The sequence below is a fragment of the Kogia breviceps genome, chromosome 4 (assembly GCF_026419965.1).
Source record: "Kogia breviceps isolate mKogBre1 chromosome 4, mKogBre1 haplotype 1, whole genome shotgun sequence".
NCBI lineage: Eukaryota > Metazoa > Chordata > Mammalia > Artiodactyla > Physeteridae > Kogia > Kogia breviceps.
In genome coordinates, this window is record NC_081313.1 from 30,096,783 (window position 1) to 30,119,493 (window position 22,711).

General features: G+C 38.0%; 1 protein-coding gene across 1 annotated transcript in view; it reads right to left on the minus strand.

Annotated features, from left to right (window-relative positions):
- The window catches only part of CPLANE1 (ciliogenesis and planar polarity effector complex subunit 1), a 134,071-nt gene that overhangs the window by 41,778 nt on the left and 69,582 nt on the right, over positions 1–22,711 (minus strand). The window contains exons 39-45 of the mRNA XM_067030886.1: positions 21,483–21,587; positions 19,916–19,987; positions 17,859–17,968; positions 17,317–17,512; positions 16,566–16,715; positions 12,009–12,259; positions 6,960–7,047 (exon numbers count right to left, since the gene is read on the minus strand). Of these exons, the coding sequence (XP_066886987.1) occupies positions 6,960–7,047; positions 12,009–12,259; positions 16,566–16,715; positions 17,317–17,512; positions 17,859–17,968; positions 19,916–19,987; positions 21,483–21,587 (972 nt within the window). The remainder of the gene's footprint in view (positions 1–6,959; positions 7,048–12,008; positions 12,260–16,565; positions 16,716–17,316; positions 17,513–17,858; positions 17,969–19,915; positions 19,988–21,482; positions 21,588–22,711) is intronic.

The window sequence follows — 22,711 nt, forward strand, 5'->3', positions numbered from 1 at the left end:
CAAAAACCAATGGAAGGCAACAAAAGCAGTTCCAAGAGGGAAGTTTATAGCAATTCAATCTCACCTCAAGAAACAAGAAGAATCTCAAATGAACAATCTAACCCTACACTTGAAACAACTAGAGAAAGAAGAACAAAGAAAACCCAAAGTCAGTAGAAGGAAAGAAATCATAAAAATCAGAGCAGAAATAAATGAAACAGAAACAAAGAAAACAACAGTAAAGATCAATAAAACTAAAAGCTGCTTCTCTGAGAAGATAAACAAAATTGATAAACCCTTATCCAGACTCATCAAGAAAAAAAGGGAGAGGACGCAAATGGATAAAATTAGAAATTAAAAAGGAGAAATCACAACAGACACCTCAGAAATACAAAGGAATATAAGAGACTACCAAAAACAACTGTATGTCAATAAAATGGACAATCATGAAGAAATGGACAAATTCTTGGAAAGCTACAATTTTCCAAGGCTGAACCAGGAAGAATTAGAAAATATAAATGGACCTATCATAAGTAATAAAATTGAAACCGTAATTTAAAATCTTCCAACAAACAAAAGTCCAGGACCAGATGGCTTCACAGGCAAATTCTATCAAACATTTACAGAAGAGTTAACACCAATCCTTCTCAAACTCTTGCAAAAAATTGCAGAGGAAGAAACACTCCCAAATTCATTCTATGAAGCCACCAACACCCTGATACCAAAACCAGAAAAAGATATCACAAAATAAGAAAATTATAGACCAATACCACTGATGAACATAGATGCAAAAATCCTGAACAAAACACTAGTAAACAGAATCCAACAGCACATTAAAAGGATCATACACCATGATCAAGTGGGATTTATCCCAGGGATATAAGGATTCTGCAATATATGCAAGTCAATCAATGTGATAACACCACATTAACAAATTAAGGAATAAAAACCATAAGATCATCTCAATAGATGCAGAAAAAGCTTTTGACAAAATTCAACACCCATTTATGATAAAAACTCTCCAGAAAGTGGGCACTGGGGGAACCTACCTCAACATAATAAAGGCCATATATGACAAACCCACAGCAAACATCATACTCAATGGTGAAAAACTGAAGGCATTTCCACTAAGATCAGGAACAAAACAAGGATTTCCCCTCTCACCACTTTTTTTCAATATAGTTTTGGAAGTCCTAGCTACGGCAATCAGAGAAGAAAAAGAAATAAGGGGAATACTAATTGGAAAAGAAGTAAAACTGTCATTGTTTGTGGATGACGTGATACTACACACAGAAAATCCTAAAGATGCCACCAGAAAACTACTAGAACTAATCAATGAATTTGGTAAGGTTGCAGGATACAACATTAATGCACAGAAATCTCTGGCATTCCTATACACCAACAACGAAAAATCAGAAAGAGAAATTAAGGAAACAATCACATTTACTATCACATCAAAAAGAATGAAATATCTAGGAATAAACCTGCCTAAGGAGGTGAAAGACTTGTACTCAGAAAACTATGGAACACTGATGAAAGAAATCAAAGACGAAATAAATAGATGGAGGGATATACCATGTTCTTGAATTGGAAGAATCAATATTGTGAAAATGACTATACTACCTAAAGAAATCTACAGATTCAATGCAATCCCTATCAAACTGCCAATGGCATTCTTCACAGAAATAGAACAAAAAATTTTACAATTCGTATGGAAACACAAAAGACCCCAAATAGTCAAAGCAATCTTGAGAAAGAAAAATGGAGTTGGAGGAATCAGGCTCCCTGACTTCAAACTATACCACAAAGCTACAGTAATCAAGACAGTATGGTACTGGCACAAAAAAAGAAATACAGATCAATGGTACAGGATAGAATGCCCAGAGATAAACCAATGCACATATGGTCACCTAATTTACGACAACGGAGGCAAGAAAATACAATGGAGAAAGGTCAGCCTCTTCAATAAGTGGCACTGGGAAAACTGGACAGCTACATGTAAAAGAATGATATTAGAATACTCCCTAACACCATACACAATAAACTCCAAATGGATTAAAGATCTAAATGTAAGACCAGACACTATAAAACTCTTAGAGGAAAACATAGGAAAAACACTCTTTGACATAAACCACAGCATGATTTTTTTGACCCACCTCTTAGAGTAACAGAAATAAAAACAAACAAAATAAAAAACAAATGGGACCTAATTAAGCTTAAAAGCTTTTGCACAGCAAAGGAAACCATAAACAAGACAAAAAACAACCCTCAGAATGGGAGAAAATATTTGCAAATGAAACAACAGAAAAAGGATTAATCTCCAAAATATACAAACAGCTCATGGAGATCAATACCAAAAAAAGAAACAATCTAAATAAAAAATGGGCAAAAGACCTAAATAGACATTTCACCAAGAAAGACATAGAGATAGCCAAGAGGCACATGGAAAGATTCTCAACATCATTAATTATTAGAGAAATGCAAATCAAAACTACAATGAGGTATCACCTCATGCCTGTCAGAATGGCTATTATCAAAAAGTCTAGAAACAATAAATGCTGGAAAGGGTGTGGTGAAAAGGGAACCCTCCTGCACTGTTGGTGGGAATGTAAATTGATACAACCACTATGGAAAACAGTATGGAGGGTCCTTAAAAAACTAAAAATAGAACTACCATATGACCCAGCAATCTCACTACTGGGCATATACCTTGAAAATACCATAATTAAAAAAGAGACATGTACCACAATGTTCAATGCAGCACTATTCACAATAGCTAGGACATGGAACCAACCTAAAGGTCCATCCACAGATGAATGGATAAAGAAGATGTGGCACATATATACAATGGAACATTATTCAGCCATAAACAGAAACAAAATTGAGTTATTTGTAGTAAGGTGGATGGACCTAGAGTCTGTCATACAAAGTGAAGTATGTCAGAAAGAGAAAAACAAATACCGTATTTTAATGCATATATATATGGAATCTAAAAAAAAAATGGTACTGATGAACCTAGTTTCAGGGCAGGAATAAAGATGTAGACATAGAGAATGGACTTGAGGACACATGGTGGGTGGGGGGAGTTGGGCAAAGTGAGAGTAGCATCGACATATATACACTACCGAATGTAAAATAGTTAGCTAGTGGGAAGCAGCAGCATAGCACAGGGAGATCAGCTCGGTGCTTTGCAATGACCTAGAGGGGTGGGATAGGGAGGATGCAAGGGAGGTTCAAGAGTGAGGGGATATGGGGACATATGTATGCATATGGCTGATTCGCTTTGGTGTACAACAGAAACTAACACAGTACTGTGAAGCAATTATACTCCAATAAGGATCTATTAAAAAGATAAAAGAATCATTCCTACTCCCATATAGTATAAATAAAAAGAAATATACACCTAGACAAAATGTATCAAAAATGCAAAAAAAACCAAACATAAAGAGGAAAATCTTAAAAGGAATCAGAGATTAAAAAAACCCAGCAATTAGACAGACAGCGCATCGGTATTATAAACTCAGCAATTAGAGATGTCAGTGGAAAATGGAATAATATCTTTAAAATGCTGAGGTAAAATAAGCATCAACCTAGAATTCTGTACTTGGCTATAAGCCATCACTCACAAATTGTAGTAAAACTAAAACTATTTTCAAAGACTGGGAGAATTTGCTACTAACGGACTCTAGTTGAAAGAACTAATAAAGGAAGGAAGAAGAGAACAATCCTCGAAGAAGTGGATGCAAGAAGCAATAATAGCACAGAATAGAAAATGCCAGAGTGCATCTCAGGCAATAAGGACAAGTATTATTTGATGAAACTTGTGTTGTGGTTTCATATATTTATTGTTTACATATGTACACTATTCAATTTACAACTTTTTTTTAAAGAGAAGCAACTGAGGGGAAAGAAACTGGCAAACATGCTGATAAATTCAAATTAGTATTTACTTAAAAAGTACAAGACAGTGAAGTGGTTAAGAATCCAACTGCCAATGCAAGGGACATGGGTTCGAGCCCTGGTCTGGGAAGATCCCACATGCCACAGAGCAACTAAGCCTGTTGCCACAACTACTGAGCCTGTGCTCTAGAGCCCACAAGCCACAACTACTGAGCCTGCAAGCCACAACTACTGAAGCCTGCATGCCTAGAGCCTATGCTCTGCAAGAAGAGAAGCCACCACAATGAGAAGCCTGCACACAGCAACAAAGAGTAGCCCCTGCTCGCCACAACTAGAGAAAGCCCGGGCACAGCAACAAAGACCCAACCTAGCCAAAAATAAATAAATTATAAACAAAAAAAAAAGTTTAACAACAACAACAGCAAAAATACAAGACAAAGGAGACTAAGTGGGTGGGTTAAAAACAAGGTAGAACAAAAATACTAGAAAACATTATCAGAGAAAATGTGAAAAGGCATATCAGTGTTAAAAGTCTAAAGTCCTTATATTGTTTGGGAGGTAAATACATTCATCTCAACACTCAACTCTGAATGTTGAAAACTGAAGAATAATCACTAAGAGATTAAAAATAGAATATATAATTTCTAAACAAATAGGGAAAGAGAGAATACAGAAAACTCAATACAAGAGAAGGAAAGAAAGGACAGAAAGTAAAGAAAAAATATGGAGTAAATAGGAAGCACAAAATAAGATAACAGAAATAAGCACAAATATATCAGTAATCACAATAAATGGAAACTGATTATACATGATGATTAAAACACAAATTATGTAATTATTTAAAAGAATGAAATCTAGCTATATGCTGGACACAGCTACAACATAATCACTCAGCTTGAAAGTAAAGGGATGTCTAATGTACAGGAAATACAGGGAACAGAGGAACATGTTAAATGACACCACAGAGATTCAATTAGCAAATTACAGACTCCAAAAAATACTCAAGGACAAACAACGAGGTTTCTTCAACAAATAAACTAGAAGGGAAAAAGAGAGATAAAGGAGTAACACAGAAGTTAAAGGAAACTTTTAAGCCATCAACCAACTGCCATGTATAGACCTTATCTGGACTCCAACTAGACCAAATAAACTATTTTTTTAAATGAGGCAACTGGCAATAGTTGAACACTAATTAGATACATGACAGTATCAATACTTTTTAAAAAAGAAATGACAATACTATTATTTTTTAAAAGGAGACCTTATCTTTTAGAGATACATATAAAATATTTATGGATAAAATAATGTGCTGTCTGGAATTTGCTTTAAAATAATTCAGGAAAAGGTAGGAAGAGTGGGTGGGATACATTAAACAGGATTGGTCATGAGTTTATAAATTGTTAAAGGTGATTGTTGGGTACATGAAGGTCAGTTATACTATTCTGACTGCTACTGAAATATGCTTGAAATTTTCCATTAAAATTTTTTTAAAAATAAAAAGTACTAAAAAAGATATACCAGGCAAAAGAAAGCAGGAATGGACATATTAATATTAGACAAAATTGACTTTTGAGTCTAAAAAGCATTACTGGGAATAAAGAGAGTCATTAATGATAAAAGGGACAAAATACAACAAAAATAATCATCATGAACTGTATTCATTTTATAGCATAGCCTCAACTACATAAAGAAACATTTAACAGAATTATAAAGAGAAATAAATAATTCCACAATCATTGTGGGTAATTTTTAATGCACCCTTCTGAACAGTATAATTCAGAAGTCTGACTATTACATATGTGTGTGTGACTACATATATGAATTGATTTATTTATTTGTTTGGCTGTGCTGGGTCTTAGCTGTGTATTTGTTGCCACGTGTGGGATCTTCGTTGAGGCATGCAAGATCTTTAGTTGCGACATGTAGGATCTTTAGTTGCAGCATGTGCGCTCTTAGTTGCAGCATGCGGGATCTAGTTCCCTGACCAGGGATTGAACCCGGGCCCCCTGCATTGGGAGTGCAGAGTCTTAACAACTGGACCATCAGGGAAGTCCCCACATATGAAATTTTATGTAGGATTTTATGTAGGAGATGTATGTGTGTATATACATAAACCAACATAAAACGCTTATTCTTTTGAAATAAACATAGAATATTTACAAAAACTGACTGTATATACTGAGGGAAATTTTAACAAATATCTAAGAATGACATTATTATACACTCATCTAAGCACAATACAATGAAAATGGAAATAAATTACAAAAATATAGCCCAAGCTCCATAATATTTGGAAGCTAAAAACTCCTTTTATGAGCTAAAGAAGAAACCTTAATATAAACTGCTAACTATTTCAATCTGAACACCACCAAAAGATGTAACATATCAACACTCTTATCTGGGTCCTTTCAGAAACATGTTCAGCCTCAAATGCATTTATTAGAAAAAAGAAAAAAAGAAAGAATGAAGTTAGGAAAAATCCAACAAGGTAAGGCCCCAAAAGCAGAAAAAATAATAAAGCTGAGAGTAGAAATTTATGAAAAAGAAAATTAAGAAACAATAGAGAGCATCAATGAACTAAAACCTGTTTTTTGGCAAAATGCATTAAACTGCTGATAAGACTCAATGAGAGAATGTAGATGTAAACAACTATACAGTAGAAATTTATTTAAATACCCTAATTACACTCATTCAATAAGAAATGAAAAAACTTAATTACTTCACTATTGCCACGTCATTTAACCTGAACCTCAAATTCTAGCTCAGCTGATGACCACAGACAAACAAGCACCTCAGCACAAAGCTCTGTGCGACCCTCAGCAGTGTGTGGCCATGGATGTGGAGTGACAGAAACTAAGGTCCAGCCCACAGTGTCCACCTCTGGTACAAACGCCAGGGGAGGGTATAGCATCGGGCTTCTCGGAAAAAACACTGGTCTGAGGTGGGAGCCCTCATCTAAAAATGAGGGGATGGATGGCTTCAGCTCCCATAAGAAAACTATTCCCAGTTCTGGCACACCAAAAAGAAATACTTATTCTTTCAAAGAAAGGCTTCAATCCCACCCCCGACCCCTCACAAACCTTCTTCAGGAATGTGAATGGGTTTTGAAGGCAATGTTTTTTCAGATTCGGGGCCAGAAGACAGCTCAATGTGATCTACAGGTTCAACCTGTAGAAAAACATACACAACAAAATAACTGCTATAAATTTTATGGTTTGATAATTTCAAAACATCATAAACGATTTTATGTAGGTTTTACACATTTGTATTAATGCAACAAATGAAAGAATAGGATTAAATCCAATATGAGCTAAATGGTGAGAACTGATGAAGAGGAGTAAATTTTTACTTATTTTGTATCTTAACCGATTTAACCTTTTAAGAGGTTCAGGAAAATTGCATCATAAATTTTAGAATGGGGAGGAATGATAACTACCATCTAGACAAAGCTTTTCTTTTTTTTACATAGTTCACCTTTCTTTTATTTACTTTTTATTGAAGTATAGTTGACTTACAATGTTATATTAGTTTCAGGTGTCTAACACAGTAATTCAATATTTTTATATACTACACACCATACAAAGTTATACAATATTATTGACTATTTTCCTTGTGCTGTACATTACATCACCATGACTTATTTTTTTTTAAATAAATGGTAGTTTGTACCTCTTAATCCCCTTTACCTATTCCGCCCATCTCCCATCCACCTCCCCTCTGGCAACCACTGGTTTGTTCTCTGTATCTATGAGTTTGTTTCTGTTTTATATGTTTATTTGTTTTGTGTTTTAGACAGTCTCTTCAACAAATGATGTTGGGAAAACTGGACAGCTACATTTAAAAGAATGAAACCATTTTCATAGACCAGTTTCTTACACCATACACAAAAATAAACTCAAACTGGATTAAAGACTTAAATATAAGACCTGAAATCATAAAACTCCTAGAAGAAAACAGGCAGTATGCTCTTTGACATTGGTCTTAGCGATATATTTTTTGGATCTGTCTCCCCAGGCAAGTGCAAGAAAGCAAAAATAAACAGAGACTACATCAAACTAAAAAGCTTTTGCACAGCGAAGGAAACCAACAATGAAACGGAAAGGCAACCTACAGACTGGGAGAAAATATTTGCAAATACTATCTCCAATAAGGGATTAATATCTAAATTATTTAAAGAACTCATACAACTCAATATCAAAAAAACAAACAATCCAACTTAAAAATGGGCAGAGGACATGAACAGACATTTTTTCAAAGACAAAATAGAGATGGCCAAGAGGCACATGAAAAGATGCTCAACAGGCACATGAAAAGATGCTCAACATCACTAATCATCAAGGAAATGCAAATCAAAACCACAATGAGGGCTTCCCTGGTGGCGCAGTGGTTGAGAGTCCACCGGCCGATGCAGGGGACACAGGTTCGTGCCCCCGTCTGGGAAGATCTCACATGCTGCGGAGCGGCTGGGCCCGTGAGCCACGGCCACTGAGCCTGCGCGTCTGGAGCCTACACTCGGCAACGGGAGAGGCCACAACAGTGAGAGACCCGCGTACCACAAAAAAAAAAAAAAAAAAAAAAAACCACAATGAGATATCACCTCATGCCAGAGAGAATGGCTATTATCAAAGAGACAAGCATTGACAAGGATGTGGAGAAAAGGGAACCCTTGTGCACTGCTGGTGGGAATGTAAATTAGTGTAGCCACTATGGAAAACAGTACAGAGTTCTTCAAAAAAAATAAAATAGATCTACTATACAATCTAGCAATTCCACTTTTGGGTATTTATCTGAAGAAAACAAAACCTTTTATTTTAAAGATGAGGGAATAAGGCCCAGAGAAATTCAGTGACTTGCAAATCCAGAACATGGACTTGAACCTGTATCTTTAAGGCATGTAGTCGGTGTGTCCACGGTGTCCCTCAGCCTCTTCCAGACCTACAAGCTGTTTTCTTAAACTAAAATGGGCAAGTCAAAATCTTTGTATTTATGTGTGCATTATAATAGGGTGAGAACATTTTAAGCCAATATGCCAAACCTTTCATTTAAATCAATTCTATTTCCTTCAAAGTAGTCACCTCGGAAGAATACAGAGTTTGATCAACCATTTCTAAAACTCTTCTTTTGAAATTGTCTCCCAAGCTTGTGCTACAATTACTAATAACTGTTCCATTAGTAAGTCTTTATTATATGAACATGATTTTATTTCTGTCAGAATCTAAAAATGAGAGCACAAAGACAGCCATTAAATAAAGTTATCAATTGCCTGCCATGCACCAAGCAAAAGACATAATTCCTACCTTCCAGTTTGGAAAGGCTTGGGCTGAGGGGACCTGTATCAGAATTTGCGGGAACTTTCAAAAAATACAAGTGTGTGACCTACGCCCTCCTCCTTGCAAAGTCACTCCCCTTCCTCTCTCTCCACCCCACCCCTTTCAATAGGGCTGGCACGTGTATTTTGAAAAAGCATACCAAGTGATCTTGACATGCACAGCTGTCCTTTTATCTAATGACCCAGATCTGTGGAAATTCTTGAAATTCCTCCTCTGGCTTGCTTTCTCCTGAGCCTCTTCCTTCCCTCAGATTGTTCCTTCTTAAGCTTTGTTGTTGAATCCCCATCCTTAAAAGTTAGTGTACCCACAGAATTCTGACCTTAACCCACTTTTTCCTTACTCAATATGCTCTCTCTGGGTGAGTGCCCTCACTATTATAATTTGAACTTTCTCCTAACTGATAACTCTAAAATCTGTACAATCACCCCGGATCTAGCTCTTGAGCTCCAGAAGTATCAATAGATGTCCAAATGCCTACTAATCTCACAGCACCTCAAATTTCACATGGCCCTCACTGAAATCTCTGTCTTACTCCCCTCCCAAAAGACATACACTTCCTCTACCCTAGTTTAGAAAATGACTCCAACATTCACCCAGGCTGGAAATCTGGACTCTACTGTGAATCTCTGCATTATTCTTCACCTTGCCACAGCCGCTCAACCTCCGAATCCTGCTACATCCTCCCTCCATCCCCAGTGCCAAAGTTCAGGTTATTATTATTTCTTGGCTTGGTACTATTCACCAGATCCCAAACACCAATCAATAGACCTGATATAGAGCTAACTGATTAAGAATCATTTATGAAACTTGTTAATAATACAGATTCCTGGGCTCTAACCCAGACCTACCTAAAATCAGAATTTCATAGGTATGGGGCCCATGAGTTTGCACTTCTGAAAAGTTCCCAAGTTGATTCTAACAAACAGCTAGCCTAGAACTACTGTGACCCAACCAATCTCCCTGTTCCTAGTCTTTTCCTCTCCATTCTACTCACCACATGGCTGCCAGAGTGTCTGATCATATCATTTCAGGGCTTAAAATTCTTCAGTGGCTCCCTATTGCCTGCTTATAGAATAAAATCCTACTCTCTTGGCACGGCAAACAACACTTGCCATCCTTCCCTATCTGCCCTACCTACCTCTCCTGCCAGGCAACTTAAAGCCCAGTCCCATCAACTTGCTACCTTCCGCTAACATTTATATAGTTCCCTAAATACTCTATGCCATTCTGCTTTTGCTCACGATGTTTTCATCACCCCTTGCTCATCAAACTGATGAATATCAATTCATTATCAGTTCAAGAATCACCTCTACGAAGCCTTCTCTGGTGCCATAGCTTCACTTACCTATACAGTCACATATGTACCTGTGTGTCCTTACAGCAACCTGTTCACATGTATTTTTGGTGTATACATCTATCTTCTTTTATTAGATTCTAAGCTCCTTGAGAGTAGGGACTATGCCTTATTTACTTTCCTATTCCCAGAACTTAGCACAGGGCCTAGCATGTGGTAGAAGGTTGATAAATGTTTGTTAAAGAAACGAATGATTCATGGGCTCTGGAGAGAGTGAACAAGCCAGGAACAAGACTAGATTCAGGTGTAAGTAACATATCTGGCTTTAGATACGCTTAATAAACTACAAGATAAGGGATTTTGAAAGTGATTCCTTGGAATATGGACTTCCAAGGACAACTCTGACACTCAACATTAATTTGGATGTAACAGATCTAAACCTGGATTAAAAACAAAAAGGAAAACTAATGAAACACCATAATGTCATTACTTAATAGTAGTCCTGAAACTAACACAACATTGCAAATCAACTACACTCCAATAAAAATTAAAAAAAAAAAAAACAGTAGTCCTACTTGATATATTTTTTTCAGTATAGTTTCACATATGTTTAACCTTAACCTTTTAATTGTTAAATGTTTGGATTAAAGAAATGCTATAAACCTAATAAATTTATCTTTTAAAATATCACCATCTTAGCAACCTGGAATATTTGTTAGACATGTCACTGATGGAATTCTTTTCGTGCAAACCAATTTGCATTTCTCAATATAAGGCTTTAACACATTCAAAATATTTTTACCATTTGTTCATTAACCTTTATTTTATATACATTTTATTTTCTAAAAAAAAAAGACAGGATGTTTGTGCAAAGTAAGTAATTAACGTTTGAGACTTCCTTTCTATTGGTCTACCATGATATACCAATATCATAAACATTAATCTCTTTATTCTGAATACTTTTTAAAGATACAGAAAACTTCTAAAGTAATCCCATTGTATAAAATATCTGAAAGAAACAGAATTTAAAATATAAGAACAACGTTTGTAAAGTTATAAAAATCTTGCCGAAGAAAATGATGCTCAGTTATGAGCAAAACCACATTCTGGTTTTGTAATTCATATATTTACTTTCCTGGTAGGAAGCAAGAGTTCACTTCTTAAAAGCTTAACATTTAAGTGATTCTCAACTGGGAGTGATTTTGTCCCCCAGGGCACATTTGGCAATGCCTGGAGACATTTTTAATTATTATAGCTGAGGGGAATGCTACTGACAGCTAGTGGGTCAAGACCAGGGATGCTACTAATTATCTTACAATGCATGGGACAAACTCCCACAACAAAGAAATATCTGGCCCAAATGTCAACAATGCTGAGGTTGAGAAACCCTAGGCTAAAGAAACCAAATTTCCAATTATTTTGAAAAATCAAGAGTCTAAAATTATATCACACTACAAATTTAACAAGTAGGAAACAAACAAAAAACTAAAATAAAGACAGCCTACCTTAATACAATGTTGTTCTAGCATGATGTGTCTCCGGTAATTCTGCTCTATGTTTTCAGCAATGTTCTGTATTGCTAATAGCTGTTCATCAATTCTCTGAAGCTTTGAAGTGAGATGCTCTAGCCGGCGAGCTGCAGAGCTTGGCGCAGGATGATTGGCAGAGACATCCTGTAGTAGTTCCCACAGCAGGTAATCTGCGGCATCTGACTTTGAGCTTGGTTCCTTGAATCGAAGATCTGGCTTCGGAGTATCTAAATATTAATAAAGGTAACATCAGAATTGACTGCAATTAAAACAGAAGTAGATGCTGATGATCTGAATTTTTGAAGACCTCATTTTAAGTCAATATAACATTCCCTTCCAAATCAGTTTTAACTTAATATACTTAGAAATACCGTTTCAGCTTCTTGACTTCTGAGATTTGTCTTTGTTGTGAGATAAGAATACATAACAGTGTTACCATTACCACAAAGTTCCATATATAATGCAATTTGAATGTTACTTTTATCTTCTGCTACAAAAATACACTTCATCAAAAAGCAACCTTACTACTTTTATGAGGGTTTTGGTTTTGTTTTGTTTTTTTTGTGCTACGCGGGCCTACGCGGGCCTCTCACTGTTGTGGCCTCTCCCATTGCGGAGCACAGGCTCCGGACGAGCAGGCTCAGCGGCCATGGCTCACGGGCCCAGCCGCTCCGCGGCATGTGGGATCTTCCCGGACCGGGGCATGAACCCGCGTCCCCTGCATCGGCAGGCGGATTCTCAACCACTGCGCCACCAGGGAAGCCCTTTTATGAGTTTTTAAAACTCTACTTGAAAACCAACAATGTCACACAGTAAAACCTAGGTCCAATGTTGGCCATTACTGCTTCTATGTGGGCTCTTAGGCAAACATTAAACCTCCCAAGACCTGTATCAAAGCCAATGACTGACTCTACTCTTTTTTTTTTTTTTTTTTTTTTTTTTTTTTTTTTGGTTTTTGTGGTACACGGACCTCTCACTGTTGTGGCCTCTCCCGTTGCGGAGCACAGGCTCCGGACGCACAGGCTCAGCGGCCATGGCTCACGGGCCCAGCAGCTCCGCGGCATGCGGGATCTTCCCGGACCGGGGCACGAACCCGCGTCCCCTGCATCGGAAGGCGGATTCTCAACCACTGCGCCACCAGGGAAGCCCTGACTCTACTCTTAAGCCCAACTGATTCTTTTTTTAAAAAAAACATCTTTATTGGAGTATAACTGCTTTACAATGGTGTGTTAGTTTCTGCTTTACAACAAAGTGAATCAGTTATACATATACATATAGCCCAACTGATTGTTGTCCCAAATTTGAAACACTTTTGGCTTCTGGGTCTTCTCCTCCCTATCTCGCTCTCCCTTCTCAGTTGTCGTCTTGGTCTTCCCTTCTGCCACCCACTCCTTTTACCCTTCAGTATTTCCAGGGCGCCAGTCTCAGCTCACGTCTCTTCTCACTCCATCCACCCTCTCTGGGTGAGGTCTCAGATGCACTGCTGACTCTCACATCCAAATGGCACTTTCTGAGCTCCAGCCCTTAAATCCATCTGTATCCTGGTCATCTCAGTTAGGTTGTCCCCAAAGCATACCAAACCAAACTCATCACTTCAGCCCTTTCACCTTGCTCCTTCCCCCTGATTCCCCAGCTCAGGGAGTAGCACTATCATTCACCCAGTTTCCCAAGCCAGAGGCCTGAGACACATTCGAGTTTCTTCCCTCCTTCAGTTCCAACATGACACCAAATATTGAGGATCCACGTACCAATCATCTCCTCATTCCTACTACCAGTGCTTAGCTGAAGCTTTCACAACCAATGGACCCCAAACAGTATCCTTATCTCTAACTTATTTTACTTCTCTCTAGCCCAACTTCCACACAGGCCCTAGAGAGATCTTTTAAAACACAAATCTGGTATTTTTCCTTTTCCACCTGAAATCCTTCAGCATTTCTCTAATGCCTTCACCTTAAAAGTTCAAAGGTCTCTGTATGAGAGACAATGGCATTGTCTTTCCTTGGTCTACCCATCCAGCTCACTTCTCGCTATTTCTTTAAAAAACAAGAATTCCAAGCACACCGAACTTTAATTTTCTCAAACTCTGCAAGCTCCATCAAACCTCTGAGTCATTGCACAACCTATTCTCTCCATCTGTATGCACCTTTCCCTCGCTAGATCCTACTTTTAAGATTCCATTTAGGTGGCTCTCACCTAAATAGCCCCAATCCCCCCCAGATATGGATTAGATGATACATTTCCCAACAGTCTCATCCTTATCACTGTAACTGCACTTACCATGCTGTATCATAATCATCTCTTTACTTCCCTGCCTTCCTTCCCCCTGTATATGAGCCCAAGGACACAGAGCCTGGTATTATTCTCTTCTTCAGTCCCAATATATTGTCCCTAACTTAGTGTTGAGTGAATAAAGAGTTGGTCAAATGAGGATTATGATGCCTGTCCTACCTAGCTCATAGAGGTTTTGTGAAGATCAAATTAGCTAACAAAATACTCTGAAAACCGTGAATTACTAAACAAATGTTAAGTAGTGATTATATTTTCAGTCCCAGTCTAAGGAGAAGCTTCCCATGAGAAGATAAAGGTAAATTCCAGTATTGGCAACGGCAACAATCTTTCCCTACCTGTTTTGGCCCTACCCTTTTTTTAGCTTGACGCTTACAGTACTTTGCCACCTATCCTTCTTATTTCTTGGCAGCCTGCAGTATCTCCCTTATTCACGCAGGAAAGAATCTGGCGTGCAGACTTCAAGTAGAAAATACAGCAAAAAGAGATGGATATACTCAAAATCTGGAATGGCCTACATACATAATGAAACTAGTTTCCCTTCCTATGGAGAAACTGTTCCACTCTCACTGACTAACTGAAAAAAGATCACCTAGGAGGTGATTTTAAATACTGAGTTCCACTTACCCTGCAATGCTCTCCCTCTCCCTAGCAAAGCTCTGCTTGCTGTTACTGATAGTATTCCTACTGGAGATGGTTTCTAAAATAGTAAGCTACTGTCATTCAAAATGGTGAGGTCTCACTAAAACAGAAATGTATTGTTTGTTTGGCTTTTGCTTTTGTTTTAAATACCTAAGAACCCTGTCCCTCCCTTCTCCCAGCCTTTTCTTATAAGACAAATCTCACTCAACTCTACTGTGACTATATTCTGAGTCTTTAAAGTATACTATGTATATACCATGATGGAATTTAATTTCAAAATATAAAACTCTTCCTTTTAAATTGCCGTTTTTAAGTTCTCTTTAGTAATAGTAAAAAGGTCCACTGACATATTTTCATGACTGATCTCCCCAGAGAAGGATCTTCCAAAAGGTTGAATATAGACTTGATCTCACTGATGGAGGAAATTAACCTGTAGCTTATAGTCCTTTAAAATGCTGTCCTAAGATATTCTGAGGTCACAGGGAGATCAGTCCCATTCTAGTTTGTCAGAATTTCAAATGTCAAGTTGGTGTGAAAATGAAGGGAAACTAACAGGGTACTTAAGTAGTCACAGGCATTTGGCTAGATGCAACCCTCATGACAACCCTATGAGGTTGTATCCTACAGAGATGCAAGTGAGGATCAGATAAAGTTAATTACCTGCAAAAAGTCTCCAAGCTATTAAGTAACAGGGCTGGGAAAAGCCAGGTCTGTTCTATTTGAATCTACTGATAAAAGCCAAGGTCTTTTCATTTCCCCACACACTTCCCCAGCCTGAAAGACTGTCAGCTTCATACATCCTCCCTCCACTACCCATGCACCTAGCAGTCCCATGGCAGGGGAGAGAGAGGGCAAAGCCTTCAAAATCTGAAATGCTGGCACTTATTGTATACACAGCTGTAACATACATGCTCTAACACATCCTAAGTTTAAGTTTCCCTGCTACCCATCCCTTCCCTGCTCCTCACATCTCCTGAGAGTCTGCTGTTGATGCACAATGAAAAGGCAGTGCTGGACTTTGCACCCAAGCAGCTGATGACCACAAGGCTAGGTCCATTCCTCCCAACAGGTGTGGAAGCCAGAAGAGACATTAGGTCTCTGCTGCAGGAAGTCTGATTACATACTAGATTAATCTAATGATTCGCAGCATGTAATAAGTTTAGGTTTTGGAGAAACATTCTTCTAAATCTTGCAAATATTTTATAATAATGCAACCTGATTTATGACTATAAAACTGAATATTTTACTAACAAAGTACTATTGGCTACCAAGCCTGTGTATTTTCTATGTGCTATTCTAGAACTTCCCACCTTCTAAAATATGAGAATTCCTTTTTAACACCAAAACACTCATGAAATTCCACAGGATATTTATTTTTAGCCTCATTAATTGAGAAAAGACATGTAGTTTCCTTGCACAATATCCCTGGGTCCCCGGCTTGGAACCATGACTCTATCTCATTTACCTATCTGCCCCTACTCTCCTTAGCAAGGGAAAACCCCTTTTTCTGGTTTCCTCTGCAATGAGCAAGTTTTAGTGCTTATTTCTAATATAAGGGTAATTCAGAGAAAGGGGAAAGTTATGCTATAAATCTAGGGCATTCACCTTTGTCCTGCTGTATGTCTGATGGTGGAGGTGAGGTGATGCAAGGCTCCTTCACTTCTGGAATGCCTGCTCTCCAGCTTCTTCCATCCAGACAGGTTGGAGACACTTTTGCAGGTTTAAAAAATAAATCCATGGTGGAATTGCCATATTCTATCAAGAATATGAAAGGCATAAAAAGATTGATTCTAAACTTATAAACGAGGTATTTAAAAGATTAATAGAACATTTCTAAATGTAAACATAAACATCTAAAATTACAGTGAATTTGGACTTCCCTGGTGGCACAGTGGTTGAGAATCTGCCTGCCAATGCAGGGGACATGGGCTCGAGCCCTGGTCCAGGAAGTTCCCACATGCCGCAGAGCAACTGAGCCCATGTGCAACAGCTACTTAGCCAGTGCTCAGAGCCTGCAAGCCACAACTACTGAGCCCACGTGCCACAACTGCTGAGGCCCAAGTGCCTGGAACCCATGCTCCGCAACGAGAGGCCACTGTAGTGAGAGGCCCGCACACTGCAACGAAGAGTCTCTCCCACTCGCTGCAACTAGAGGAGGTCCGTACGTAGCAACAAAGACCCAACACAGCCAAAAATAAATAAATAAATAAATAAATACGTTTATTAAAAAATAAATGAAATATAATTACAGTGGATTTGGAGGACAGCTAAGAGACATAAGTAGGGGTAACAATGCTATCTTAAAGAATTTTTCAAAATGTTTTAAATTTATTTTAAAAGTAGAAAAAATTATTACCTTGACTCTTAAAATTGTACAGTGGAAGAGCTTTAGTAACTGAAGCTGCCATGTAATGTAATTCTGCAGAAGATGGGACTTCTAGATGATCGCTTTGCTGTTTGATACTATTATCATCTGAAGGCTCTTCTCTAACAGGTAATTTGTGTAGATCATCAGCTTCAATGTCAATCACATTTATGTAAGTGTGTCCAATCTGAACCAAAACACACAAAATCAAAGAGGGTTACATTCCTTTTACTTATAGTATGGCCACTCTACCCTACCCCTGCCCCAAAAAGGTTTAATTCTCAAGGCAAGAAGAGCTTATATAAGCCTAACTTAGGGCAAGCTGCAGGAAGTATGTGTGATGGTCTTAGTTTACAGTATTTGGGGGCACAACATTTAAATTTTAAACTAATTTTTGACCTTTCCAACAAATCTACGTAGATGAGATTTTTTGCCTCATTTCACCTATACAACTGAATAATGCAGATGACCATAATAAAATTTAGCACAAAGGTATTATTAAAACTTTTTATTAAAACTTCCAAATTTAGTACCGTTTCACTTGCTGAAGGTGACAGAGGTTTCTCTGATATTTCAGTGGAAAGTCTGAGATTCAGATATACGTCTGGTGCCAAAAGTTGAGGAACATTCAAAGATTCATGTTCTAAAAATAAGAAAAATCAGGATAGTAAAAATATCTGTAAATAGCTCTATGTCATTAACTTGGTAAGAAAAAGTTAGCAACAAACAACATCAAAGACATTTGTTGAAGGGACTTCCCTGGTGGCACAGTGGTTAAGAATCCACCTGCCAATGCAGGGGACACGGGTTCAATCCCTGGTCCGGGAAGATCCCACATGGTGCGGAGCAACAAGCCCGTGCACCACAACTACTGAGCTTGTGCTCTAGAGTCCGCGAGCCACAACTACTGAGCATGCATACCACAACTACTGAAGCCCACGCACCCTAGAGCTTTCGTGCCACAACTACTGACTCCATGCGCTGCAGCTACTGACACCCGCGTGCTCTAGGGCCCGTGCTCTGCAACAAGAGAAGCCACCGCAGTGAGAAGCCTGCACACCACAACAAAAAGTAGCCCCTGCTCGCTGCAACTAGAGAAAGCCTGCGTGCAGCAAAGAAGACCCAAGGCAACCAAAAAAAAAAAAAAAAAGGATATTTGTTGAAAATCTAAGTAGAAGTTTCATAGGTATAAATAAATTAAAGCAAATTCTATTCTATTCTAAGGGCAAATTACTCTAGAATAATTCAGAATTGATGCATATTGACTACTGCTTTTCTCATATGAATGACTCACAAGAATAATGAAATATCTAAGTCATACCAAGAAAATGCTATAATTTCATTTTTCAGTTTTTTTGTCATTTTTGCTTGTTTAAAATTTCAATAAGACCAGGCTTTAGGAAATTAATCATAACTAATTTATTTTTTGTACTTTCAACACTGTTTCTTGTTGTTTGTTCACTTGTTTAACCAGTTTTATTGAGATGTAATTCACCTCCTTTAAAAATGTACAATTGGGCTTCCCTGGTGACGCAGTGGTTGAGAGTCCGCCTGCTGATGCTGGGGACACGGGTTCATGCCCCGGTCCGGGAAGATCCCACATGCCACGGAGCGGATGGGTCTGTGAGCCATGGCCACTGAGCCTGTGCGTCTGGGGCCTGTGCTCCACAACGGGAGAAGCCACAACAGTGACAGGCCCGCGTACCGAAAAAAAAAAAAAAAAAAAAAAAAGAGGAAAAATGTACAATTCAGTGGTTCTTAGTATATATAAAGACCATAGCTAAATTTTACCACTTAAAATGTTTAATATCTTAATTTTACAAAAGTCATTAGCTTCTTATTCAAAACAATATAGAAGCCTGTCACAATAAGTCAGCAGTCTAACTCTGTGCCTTTTGTCCTACAACTCTAATCTTATTTCCTAGCATTGTATTTTTAATAGAACATTACTTTCAAATTTCACAAGCAAAATATAACTCGTTGCAATACTGAGTACTAGAAACTTGGCACCAAGGCTTGAATTTAAACCACATGACAACCAAAAAACTAGAAAAAAAGGGCTTCCCTGGTGGCACAGTGGTTAAGAATTCACCTGCCAATGCAGGGGACACTGGTTCGAGCCCTGGTCCAGGAAGATCCCCCCATGCTATGGAACAACTAAGCCCATGTGCCACAACTGCTGAGCCTGTGCTCTAGAGCCCACAAGCCACAACTACTGAGCCCACGTGCTACAACAACTGAAGCCCACGTGTCTAGAGCCTGTGCTCTGCAACACGAGAAGCCGCCGCAATGAGAACCCGACACACTGTAACGAAGAGTAGCCCCTGCTTGCTGCAACTAGAGAAAGCCCGCATGCAGCAACAAAGATCCCATGCAGCCAAAAATAAATGAATAAAGTAAATAAATTTTTTAAAAAACTAGAAAAAAGGAAAGTGAAAATACTTAAATTATCATTCTATCTCTATTAAATCAATTGATTGGTTTAACTGCTTTTTTTTATGGGGGTTGGTAACTCCTGTTTCAGCCATCATGCAGACAAAATCTTTAACTAGTCACGGTGTTCTCAGAAAAAAAAAGAGAGAAATCACACCTGATGAGGAAGAAATGATTTGCTGATTTTTATGACATTCAGAAACAACTTCTTGAGAAGCAGCATCTTTATCTTGTAGTCAGTTAGGAGATTTGGGACAAAAAGAGAAAACAGAAAAAATATTTCACAAGCACAGAAAAAGTTAAATACACAAGTGCAGATTTTTATATATTGTGTATAAAACGTGGTAGAAAAGTAGACTGACAGCATAAGAATTTAATTTTTTAATTAATATAATTTTAGATTTTATTACTATTTATATCCTGGGCCTGATCACCTGAATGAATACCAAACTTCTAGCAAATAGACTGCTGACTTTAGAAGACTACAGACCAGTCAAGTACCTCCAAGGCTTTCTCAAAGATACATTTAAGAATGTTTCTCAAATGCACACTCACCATTTGCATCAAAAAAATCTTATTAAAAAAAACCCTGTACATGCTCAACCTCATTCAGAAAGAAATAAAAATTAAAATAAGAGTTAGAGGCCTTTTTCTTTAATCTACTAGATTAGTAAAGGATAAAAAAAGTTAGCTAAATCATAGTGATGAATGACAACAAAAAAGGCTCTATGAAAGAAGTTACTCACTGAAGCATCATTCATAGGAGAAAAATACTGGAAACCACCTAATACATTCATTCATTACATTAATGAAGAAGTCTGTCAGGCAAAATTCCAAATAATAGCTCCTCCAACATTTATTTCCTGTATTTTTGGACACAGTTACATATATTCTTCCCACACTAAACCCAATCTAGTCCTTCTCTTCTTAACTCAACTTCAGAAGCCACAGCTTCAGGCCTCTCAATCTTAGGCATGAAATTCTAGTAAAGTCAATTATGGCACAGAGAACCCAAATTCAAAATATTATTTCTACCAGGACTTCCCTGGCGGTCCAGTGGTTAAGACTCCGCTCTTCCAATGTAGCGGGTGCGGTTCAATCCTTAGTCAGGGAACTAAGATCCTACGTGCCGCATGGTGCAGCCAAATATAAAAAATTTTAGAATATATATATATATATTATTTCTGCTGATTTAGGATGTAGTCCATGGCATTTTTAAACAAATACCTATTACGTTTTAATAAAGTTATCATAAATTCAATTTAAAATTTAATTTTAGTTTAAAATTTGTAAAGTATATACCAGGGCTGGGGACAAGAAGCTGGGATGAGTAATATCACATAATTTTATTTATTTTTTAACTTAAATATTTATTTATTTATTTGGCTGCACTGGGTCTTAGTTGCGGCATGCAGAATCTTCATTGCCATGTGCGGGAACTTTAGTTACGGCATGTGGGATCTTTAGTTGCAGAATGAGGGATCTTTAGTTGTGGCATGCAGGATCTCTCAGTTGAGGCATTTGGGATCTAGTTCCATGACCAGGGATCGAACCCAGGCCCCCTGCGCTGGTAGTGTGGATTCTTAACCACTGGATCACCAGGGAAGTCCCTATCACATAATTTTTAATTCCCTTTAAATCACTGTTTTTACAAAAAAGTTGAGATATATTAAATATTGCAAAATGTAATGAATTTTAAAAATTAAAGTGAAATAGCATTTTACCTGGGTCTGTATTTGTACTTGCATCCTGACATTCTTTAACTTTCTTTTTTACAGAGGCCATGAAATGCAATCCAGCTGAAGTATTAACATCATCCTGGAGCTTTTCTTAAATATAACAAAACATTGGAAGCAATCATATTACCAGGAGCCCTGAAGCAGAGTACCTAACTCAAGGGAGGTGAGGAAGTCAGTGTCAAGATGTTACCAAAATGGACTTTCTGAGTGAAGTGGTATCTAAGTTGACCCTCACAGGCAGCTCAGTAGAATTAAAACCAAAATTGTGAAGGACTCTGTATGCCCAGGCTAGAAACCTATTCTTCTGGCTGATGAAGATCCAGTAGAAGTTGTTGAGCAGGGAAATGATATGGTCAGACTGACGTTCTAGAGAAACCACCCCAGCCAGTGTGTGGAAAATAAATTTGAGTGGATAAAATTAAAAGTAAGGCAATCAGATAGACGAGGCTGCTGCAGCAGTTCAAATAAGTACCTAGTAATGGAGAGGAATAGAGGAGAGAGGATACATTTAAGAATTACAACGATAGTAAAATAGGCAAGAACTGGCTACTGACTGGTTGAGAGGGGGAAGGGGAAAGCAGAACTCAGAATAATGTGTGTTTTGATGTTAAGTTGGTAGTGACACAAATGGAGATAGAGAACACAGAAGAACAAACCAGTTGGTAGGGAAGGGATAATGAATTCAGACTGCACATGCTGTACCTGAGGTAATTTCCACCCTGGAGGAAACATTCAGCAGGAAGTAGAATCAAAGTCCAAACACTATTATGGGAGTTTGGGTTTAGATGTGGATATTCCTGGGAGAGTACCCAGGGAGTCTAAGTAGAATAAAAGAGGATCAATGATAGTACTTGGTAGTATAATAAAAAATATTTATATTTGGTCTTTGTCCTTGGTTCCAGGAACAAAACTCCTTATACCCTTGGATTTTCCTGAGTGGTAGGAGTATGTTTTGTTATTCATGATGAGCCCCTTTTGATCATATCTGAGTTTAGGCTAATGACTCCTGGCAGGCCCCTAGATAGTTTCAGGATGGGTGCTGGTCACCAGAGGAACCAACTCTCAGCTCCACCTTACCCCCACCTCCATGGAAGGGAGAGCAGCTGGAGTTCAATCACCAATGGCCAATGATGTAATCAATCATGCCTATGTAATGAAATGTCAGTAAAAATCCTGAGACAACGAGGCTAAGGGGGCTTCTAGGTTGATGATTA